Genomic DNA, 9,700 nt, shown 5'->3' on the forward strand with positions numbered 1-9,700 from the left:
TATAATTAAAATATTTTTGGAAAACTCAAACATACTCTCTTCGTTTCGAAATAAATGAATTGTTGGATTTTGACATACAAATTAAGAAAAAATATTAAAGACATAAATTTCTATTTTTATCCTTGAAGTTTCTTTTATCCAAAAAAAGAAAAAACTTAAGTCTCTTTTACTTGTCAAATCATAAGAGTAATTTTAAAAAAGAATTCAATGAATAACTTATTTTGAAACATCATTAAATACTTTAACAATTTATTTATTTTGAAATGGAGGGAGTATTATTTAGAAATTAATCAAAAGACAAATTATGCACTTGTAATTCTCCTTTTTGCCTTTTGGAATCAAATTTAATACCCAAAAAAGTGAAAAAAGAAGAGTAAGATGCACTCAAATTACTTTATAGGAGTGGGGGAGGGGAGGGGGCATTAATGTGAAAAAGAGAAGACAGAGCAGGCTTACAAGACGCTCTACCAACTAAAGTGGGAATTTTTTCGCCTTTTTCTTTTTGTGTCTGTCACATTCCCATCTTATTCTTATGTTTTAGGACAGACAGATGGTTGTTTTGCGGTGTAAAAGATACATTCAGAAAACACATACACTGTTCTGCTCCTTTCAACTTTCCTTTAGCTTTTTAACCCCCCCCCCCCTCCACCCCTCCACCCCAAAAAGAAAAATTATATATAAAAAAAAAAAAGAAATGCCCCAACTTAGCGACCATTTGATTATATGCAAAGCAACCAAAATGGCCTTTCCCATTTCTGCTTCTGTTTAGGTCTCCCATTTGTACACATAAAATATAAAAAAGACCACCATCCACCCATTTTAATATTAGCTGTTTCATGAGTTCATAGAGAAAGGTGTGTTTACTACTATTTTTTTTCTTGAGTTTAGAGTTGAAAGAAGAAGACGTTTGTGGGAAATTGTAACTCCGCGAGCTGATGAAGAAAGATCTACGTTTTGTGCTTGACGCTGCGTGGTTTTGAAGGGAGTGGGTGGGAATAGGGAAGACAGCGTTTTTGGGTGTTCACAAGGTAGCAAATCTTGTAACATCTTTGTGTGTTTGCGTGTTTCCTTTCTTCTTACATTTCTTGATTTCTAAGCCTTTGAAACTTCCCATGCTTCATACACAAGTTTCCATTTCTTATTATCCAAACGTTTTCATCCTCAAATGGGTTTCTAATATACTTTTATACACACATGCAGAAATTTTGGGAGTTTGTTGGGGTTAAGTGGGTAAGAAGGGATTTAGCTGTTAAATCCTTTGTTTATATATTATTTTTATCGTTTGACTAGAAAAAGTAATTGTCAAGTTTGTAACACTCCAATTGTTTTAATCATATACCAAAGCTTAATTTCTTAAGTCAACTTTCCTTGCGTCAGTAGTGCTTCAATCCTAGCAAAGCTAGAAATTTTCTTTTTGTTTCCTCTTGTATAAAGTTTACTTGATGGTTTGGAAACAAGAGGGGATTATTTTGAGTTTGGGATTTGTGGTGTATAAGAATTTTGTTGAAATGAAGATGAAGAAGGGGATATCTGTCTATTGAACTTTGTTAATTCATCTTTTTTTTTTTTGTTCTCAAAAATATTGATATTTTTTTGAAGTAATGATGGCGGTGACATCAAGCTGTAAAGACAAACTGGGGATGGACAGTGGTAAATATGTGAGGTACACCCCTGAGCAAGTAGAGGCTTTGGAGAGGTTATATCATGAATGTCCAAAACCCAGTTCCCTTCGTCGTCAGCAGCTCATTCGGGAGTGTCCAATTCTGTCCAACATCGAGCCAAAACAGATCAAAGTTTGGTTCCAGAACAGAAGGTATCTTGTTAAATTTTGGAAAGTTGCTTTGTTTTCTTTTCCATTCTTACTCTGTCCGTTCCAATTTATGTGATACTTTTTGAATTTCGAGAATCAAACAAGTCTATACCCATCTTTGATTGTAACTTTTCATATATCTATTAAATATTTTAAATTGTCAATTATTTTGACTAGTAGTACTTTTCAGTAGTTTCAAAATATACAAATTTTATTTCAAAAATTTGAAAATTTCATGCCTAAATTCATCTATTTTGACTCTCGGGTAGCGAAAAATGTCACATAAATTGGAACAGAGGGAGTAAAATCGTTCAGATGATTAATTTATGGCATTTTGTTTGTGTAAATGCAGGTGTAGAGAGAAGCAACGTAAAGAATCATCGCGCCTTCAAGCTGTGAATAGAAAATTGACAGCAATGAATAAGCTGTTGATGGAAGAGAATGATAGGCTGCAGAAGCAAGTTTCACAGTTGGTGTATGAGAATAGCTTTTTCCGCCAACAGACTCAAACTGTAATGTTCTCATTATTCTTGGCTTCATTTTTTCAATACAACTTAATGCTTCAATGTTAAAGAACTAATGCGAGCTATAAGAATTTCTTAATTAGTGCATAAACTGATTGCATACCACCACTGATAAACACCAGAATAAGCATATTGAGTCTCTTTGTTACGTGATAACTTTTTCCTGTCTTACTTCTAAATTGCAGGCAGCCCTTCCTGCTACAGACAACAATAGTTGTGAATCTGTGGTGACGAGTGGTCAACACAACCTGACCCCTCAGCGTCCACCAAGGGATGCAAGCCCTGCGGGGTAAGTAGATATTCTCCGAGTTTGATTTTTTTTTTGGGTGTGTTATTTCCCATAGCTTGTATAATAATAGTTGAATGTATATATTCCAGACTTTTGTCCTTAGCAGAGGAAACTTTAACAGAGTTTTTATCAAAGGCAACTGGAACTGCTGTGGAGTGGGTCCAAATGCCTGGGATGAAGGTTTAGTCCCTTGCTTATTTTTCAATTTATTGATGTCATGAACAAATTTTTGGAGTGTTGTTTATAGATTTATTAATGAGGTAGATGACTCCTTTATTAGTCATAGTTCTTTAATGACAAATCTTTTAGGCTTGTGCTTTCATAACATAATTTCTTTGATTATTATTTGGTCCCTTAAATCTGTTGGGAGTAAGAACTGCATGCAGAAAATCCTATGTGCAGTGAGTTTCTCGTCTTCCTCCTCTTAATTTTATCGTCAATTGATCAAAATCATTTTTTAATTTAGAAAGATCAAAAAGATATTTCTTATTCTTCTTGCTCTGCTTATGTTATTGAGGTCATCAGTTATCTAAGTTTGGACAGCTCTTATAACTTTCAATTTGCATAAATATACATCACAAGTCGTTAAAAGCTTTGTCTTAAAGATAATTTCTACCTGTATGACACTCCAGAGGATTTGATCATGCGCATATATGCACAACATTTTGATTACATAGTAGCTAATTTGCACAGGAAAATTATGTCATAGTAATCTTAAAAATATCTCTCTTTCATGTCTGTAGCCTGGTCCGGATTCCATTGGAATCATTGCTATTTCTCATGGTTGCTCAGGAGTAGCCTCACGTGCTTGTGGCCTTGTGGGTCTAGAGCCTACAAGAGTGAGTTTTACCTGAAAAAACTTGGTCAATTCAGTGTTGTTGTACCTCTTGAAATGCAAAGTATAACTGTGCTTCTGCTTTAATAAAGGTTGCTGAAATCCTTAAAGATCGACCATCATGGTTTCGTGACTGCCGAACAGTGGATGTTCTCAATGTGATGTCCACTGGGACTGGTGGAACCATTGAATTGCTATACATGCAGGTTATTTTTAGAAAAACTCCTGCCTTATTTTTTTGTTGGCGTAACAAAACTTTTCACTGAATGTTGTTGTACAATTTGTTTCAGCTCTATGCACCTACTACACTGGCACCAGCTCGTGACTTCTGGTTGATGCGTTATACATCTGTTATGGAAGATGGTAGCCTCGTGGTACGTATCAAAGGTTATTATGTTCCTAATAAAATTATCAAATAAAAGGTGCTGCCTTACTGCTATTGAAAGTCACAGATACGAAGTAACAATCCAGTTTTCCCTCGTTATTATGTTGATGAAAGGGCAGCCCGGTGCACTAAAGCTCCCGCTATGCGCAGGGTCCGGGGAAGGGCCCCACCACAAGGATGTATTGTACGCAGCCTTACCTTGTTATTATGTTGATGTAGTATACATATTTCTACTATAGGTATGTGAAAGATCCCTGAACAACACTCAGAATGGTCCTAGCATGCCACCAGTGCAGACTTTTGTGAGAGCAGATATACTGCCAAGTGGATATCTGATACGACCCTGTGAAGGGGGTGGTTCAATCATTCACATAGTCGACCATATGGATTTAGAGGTGTGTTAACTTGTTAATTACATGATTGTGCTTCTCCCTATCAATTTTCTAATATGCTGCTAATAATCTTTGCCAGCCATGGAGTGTACCTGAAGTGTTGCGTCCACTGTATGAGTCATCAACACTGCTGTCGCAGAGGACAACTATGGCAGTATGATTAAATTTCTGACTATATATTTTATATAGAAACTCTTATTTCTTTTTCTTTTATTATCCATTTCTAAATTCCTGAGATAGATGTCGAAATGTGAACTATAGTGACCGGAAGTTATTAGTTGTGGAATTGGTGTTTGTTAGCCCTTTCGTTAACCTTCGCTGATTAATGCTGCTATTTAACATATTTCAGGCATTACGTCACTTGAGACAAATTTCTCAAGAAATTTCTCATCCTACTGTCACTGGTTGGGGAAGAAGACCTGCAGCATTGCGCGCACTTGGTCAAAGATTGAGCAAGTTGTTTTTTCAATTCCTGATGTTTTTTCTACATCTTAACATTTTTATTCCATTTGTGATGGAACTTCTGATCACATTGTGTAGGGGTTTTAATGAGGCTGTTAATGGTTTTACTGATGAGGGGTGGTCTATGCTTGAAAGTGATGGTATAGATGATGTTACCATTCTCGTCAACTCATCACCCAGCAAATTGATGGGTGCGAATCTGTCTTATGCCAATGGATTTCCATCAATGAGCAGTGCTGTGCTTTGTGCCAAGGCTTCTATGCTCTTACAGGTACTGATTTGTCGACCAATTTGATTTGAGCAAAACTTATGTGAATGGCGTGAGATCTGTTTTTACTTGTTTTTACTTTCTATAAGTTGAATAAAAATTTCAAAGTTCTTTGAGAAGTCATGTGATAGAGTACTAAATTGCTTTCATATAATTGCAGTTTTTGTTGTCAGTTTTTCTTAATTACTTATTCATTTATTCAAATCTGTTTCGTGGAGGAGAGTTTGTAAATACTGCTCGATCATGCACCAGCTTCTTAATTCAAGTCTAGGATTACGTAATTTGCTGATCATGCTTTGAAAAAAAAAAATTTATCATTCTGATTTAATAGGAGCAGCAAAATTTGTATAAAATAAAGTAACTGTCTTCCTAAAATTTCTATTTCATTATGAACGTTTAAGCACGGGCAAGTGATGCCATTTCAGTTTCTTGGTTAATCTAGAAACAGTAATAGTTTGCAAGAAGAGCATTTTCAGTTCTGTTGAAACTCAATTGCGTGATATATTGATACATTCAGCTATCGTGAATAATTATTGTTTTGGGGAATCCGAATAATTGTGTTTTCGACTGCTATTTATTCAATTATTCTCATAACAGAGTTGGGTATACAATACAGTTTAGGTAGTTTTAAAAAAAGTTAAAAAAAATTTAAAAAGAGTCTAGAATTAATATTCAAAATTACGTTGAAATTAGGTATTCTGAATGTCTAACTCTGCACCATGTTGTTCTTTTTGGAATGGAGGGAGTAATTATCGTGGATTCAATTTACAAGGTTTTACAAACTTTCGACAAGTATTATATGCATAAATTGGAGCTTTACATTAGTTGTTGCGAAAAAAAAAAGGATTAGAGTAAGCTGTATAAAAGATGGGCATAAAGGTACTCTCTTTGAGGTGTAAAAGTTTTCATTTTTCTTCAATGGATTGCGTTGTTGGAAATTCTGCATGTTGTTTAGACATTTTCCTGTATTCCAGTCTGTGCTCTCTCTCTTGTGTAGCATCTGTTTCATCACTTATCGTCTTTTTTCTTTGCCAGAACGTACCTCCTTCCATTCTGCTTAGGTTCTTGCGTGAACATCGGTCAGAATGGGCAGACAGTGGTATTGATGCTTATTCAGCTGCTGCAGTTAAAGCTGGTCCATGCAGCATACCAGTCACTCGAACTGGAAGTTTTGGTGGACAAATCATTCTTCCACTGGCTCATACTATTGAACATGAAGAGGCAAGTGACTTTTTCTTAATTATCTCTAGTATCTCCAGAACGCCTCGTTCTTTTCTTTTCATTTGCATTGGTTATGTTTTATAAGTAAATATATTATTAAGATATCTTTACTCTGAAAACAGTTTATGGAGGTGATAAGACTTGAAAGCATTGGTCACTATCAAGATGACATGATCATGCCTGGTGACATCTTCCTTCTGCAAGTATGTTTTTATTCTCAAAATAATTTGCATCACTCTATGTTGTTCCTGAACTGTTTTTCTCGCGATTTCTATTCTATATATAAAAATTATTCATAAAGCTCATATCTGGTGCTATAAAGTTCTACGTGTAAGTTATTTCATCTAAACCCTTGGTGGGCTAACTGGTTACTGGATTTTGTCATAGATACTACTAGAAGTATGTGGTACATCATGTGGTACAGTAGAGCTATAGTTCAATATCCCTGCTTATACAGTTACTCCTCGCTTCTTGAGCTTGGACACTTTTTGCTGCTTCGACTTCGTTTCTTTCCTAATTGGATTTTGGTGCAAGAATTATTGTCTTTAACAGCTAAAAGTTGACTTTCACTTGTGAGTGTTTGTTCAGTTTTATTTTTATCCTTTGTGAGACTTCTAACCTTAAACCCCTCATGGAAGGTGATCAATCTAGTGTCGGTCTTTAACCCTTTGGTTAATCTTTCTGCCACCTCTATGATTAACAGATCCTTGTTTTTGAAATGACAGCTTTGTAATGGAGTGGACGATAATGCTGTTGGAACATGTGCAGAGCTCATGTTTGCTCCTATTGATGCCTCTTTTGCTGATGATGCTCCTCTCCTTCCCTCTGGTTTCCGTATCATTCCTCTGGATTCCAAGTCGGTGAGTATACTTGCCAAATGTAATCTGGAATTGCAAGTTATTCCAAAGCTTTAGTAATTTATATCTCAAGTTTATGCAGGACGCCTCTAGTCCAAACCGCACACTGGATCTTGCATCAACTCTTGAGGTTGGACCGGCTGGAAGTCGCCCAACTGGAGATCATTCCAAGAGCTCTGGTAGCACAAAGTCAGTTATGACAATAGCATTTCAATTTGCATTTGAGATCCATCTTCAAGAAAACATAGCAGCTATGGCACGTCAATATGTCCGCAGTATCATATCATCTGTTCAGAGGGTTGCTTTGGCTCTCTCTCCATCTCGTATTGGTTCTCTCCCTGGTCTAAGGTCTCCACCTGGCACACCTGAAGCACATACACTTGCCCGTTGGATTTGCCAAAGTTATAGGTATGTCGCTTGGTGTACATATACCACCTCCTGGTATAACCTCAAAGAGTAGGTACTTCTGTTTCCATTCTCAAGTTCTGATGCTGCCTGGTGTTTATGTGATTTAGAAGTCTCTTCGTTTTTGTTGCAAGCACTCTAGACCATTTTGAAAGAGCAGCTTGGCTGATGGGTTCATCAACATATGCTGAATAGGCCAAAATAAAGAAAATACCCTAGTCTAGCTAGGAGCAAGACGGTATTAATAGGGATAGAGTAATTTTTGTATTATGTGCTTCAAGAAACTAATTGAACAATCTCTGATTGATTATTATATCTTTAACATTGCTTGCATTTTATAAGTGCGATTCTACTCTTTAATCTGAGAGTTAGTACAGCTATTATTGCATGAATATTTGCAGTTCTTATATGCACTCTAATATTTTTTCTCTTGCAGGTTCTTCTTAGGCGTTGAGCTGCTCAAATCTGTTAGTGGCGGGAGTGAATCCATCCTGAAAGAAATTTGGGATCACTTAGATGCTCTAATGTGTTGCTCTTTGAAGGTATTGATCTAGAATCCTAGTATCTTATTTCATAAAGTTCAATGAAGTCGCAGTTTGAGATTTACTATCGTATTCCTGCAATAATGATATATAAAACGCACTTCAGAGTTTCACTCAAGTAGTTATTCGCTTCCTGCTCCTCAAGTGTTAGTGGTTTTCCTAAATACTTTTGATGGCAGGCACTGCCAGTTTTCACATTCGCGAATGAGGCAGGACTTGACATGCTAGAAACCACCTTGGTTGCCCTTCAGGATATTACTCTTGAAAAGATTTTCGACGACAATGGAAGAAAGGCGCTTTTCTCTGAGCTTCCACAGATAATGCAGCAGGTATATATGTGCATCTTTCACTAGTCTGAAGGGTGCACCGTAATTTCTTGCTTTTGCTTCTCTATTTGTCTCAAAACTGACTGCCTTTTTGTTGGTAAAGACTTTGGGCAGCCAGGCTATCTATTATGCTAATTCTATGTAACGAAGCATCATTGCCACTGCACGAGATGCAGTCTTGCAACTTTCAATGTTGTTAACTTCACTAACTAGATGTCATCTCTAACATATTTTCTTGCAGGGGTTTGCTTGTCTTCAAGGTGGTATCTGTTTGTCAAGTATGGGAAGGCCGATATCTTATGAGAGAGCAGTAGCTTGGAAAGTATTGAATGAAGAAGAAGATGCTCATTGTATATGTTTCATGTTCATCAATTGGTCATTTGTCTGATATTTGCACATCGATGTAGGAATTGATACAAACATGGATCAGCAACAGCCCTTTTTTTAATCATACTTTATGGATCAACCTGCCTGCCTTTATACTGTTTCGGCAGAAATTTGCAAGTGAAATCGTTTTTCTTTTCTCAATTCTCACCAAGCACTAGTGTATTTTGGTTGGTTTGTAAAATTTAGTACTTTCTTTTACCTTTGGTTTTCCCATTTCCTCTTACTATCACCAATTTCATGTTACATTCTTGGGGTTCTTAGGAGATTGATCGAGGGTGTGTTTTTGTTTGAAGGAATAGGTTTATAAAGAATGACTTAATTTTACAAGGTTTTTATAAGAAGACAAGTGATTTTCTTTATTTTTTTTTGGTTGGTAATTAGTAGATAAATAGAACATATTATCTAAGGGGTCGTTTGGTGCAGTGTATAAGATTAATGTTGAATAATAAGATTAATGCTGAATAAGGTGTATTAGTAATGCTTGCCTTATTAATGCAAGTATTAATAATGCTGGTAGCAGTTATATATACATTATTTTTTACGCAACGTTTGGTTTGATGTGTTAAAGATAATATATATTTATATAATTTTTATAAAAATATGTTTGTTTACCAAATTACCCTTAGTCCTTCCTTGAATTTTTTCTTGTACATTGTATTTTCAACCGTGCAAGAGCAGCAGTTACACTGGAAAAATGAAAAATTCACTTTCCATCTCTTCTCTGAATTCAAAAATTTTGACAATGAAAATAACAAGAGCAAACCAAGAAAAAGGCACCAAAATTCAATGAGCAGAACAACTACTCAATCTTGAAGAGAAATCCAAGAACTTGCATAAAACTCCTCTGCACACAGAAAACCAATTTACAATGTTGCAATTTTTTTTTTCCTTTTATCCCATAAAGGACTAGAGAGAACCAAGAGAAGTGTACCAAACATGCAATGAAGATGTAGAAAAATGGACAAAAAAGAAGAAAAACTATAATTGGTGTAGTAGA

At 35.8% G+C, this 9,700-nt stretch overlaps 1 protein-coding gene across 2 annotated transcripts; it reads left to right on the top strand.

The window, feature by feature from the left end:
* Nucleotides 1–420: 420 nt before the first annotated feature.
* Nucleotides 421–8,901, top strand: LOC107838968 (homeobox-leucine zipper protein ATHB-15). Of its 2 annotated transcripts, XM_016682275.2 has the most exons (19): nucleotides 421–1,028; nucleotides 1,600–1,813; nucleotides 2,163–2,322; nucleotides 2,520–2,623; nucleotides 2,713–2,803; nucleotides 3,367–3,462; nucleotides 3,551–3,664; nucleotides 3,749–3,832; nucleotides 4,083–4,238; nucleotides 4,315–4,389; nucleotides 4,585–4,691; nucleotides 4,776–4,968; nucleotides 6,001–6,186; nucleotides 6,309–6,389; nucleotides 6,912–7,046; nucleotides 7,126–7,451; nucleotides 7,885–7,990; nucleotides 8,170–8,319; nucleotides 8,558–8,901. In XM_016682275.2, exons 2-19 carry the CDS (start codon nucleotides 1,602–1,604, stop codon nucleotides 8,702–8,704), a joined length of 2,523 nt encoding a protein of 840 aa, XP_016537761.1. In that variant the 5' UTR covers nucleotides 421–1,028; nucleotides 1,600–1,601; the 3' UTR covers nucleotides 8,705–8,901. The 2 variants fall into 2 exon arrangements, with proteins under 2 accessions (XP_016537761.1, XP_016537760.1); XM_016682274.2 differs by having other exon boundaries at nucleotides 4,585–4,968.
* The last annotated feature ends 799 nt before the right edge of the window (nucleotides 8,902–9,700 follow it).

This window comes from Capsicum annuum, chromosome 8 (genome assembly GCF_002878395.1).
Source record: "Capsicum annuum cultivar UCD-10X-F1 chromosome 8, UCD10Xv1.1, whole genome shotgun sequence".
Taxonomy (NCBI): Eukaryota; Viridiplantae; Streptophyta; class Magnoliopsida; order Solanales; family Solanaceae; genus Capsicum; species Capsicum annuum.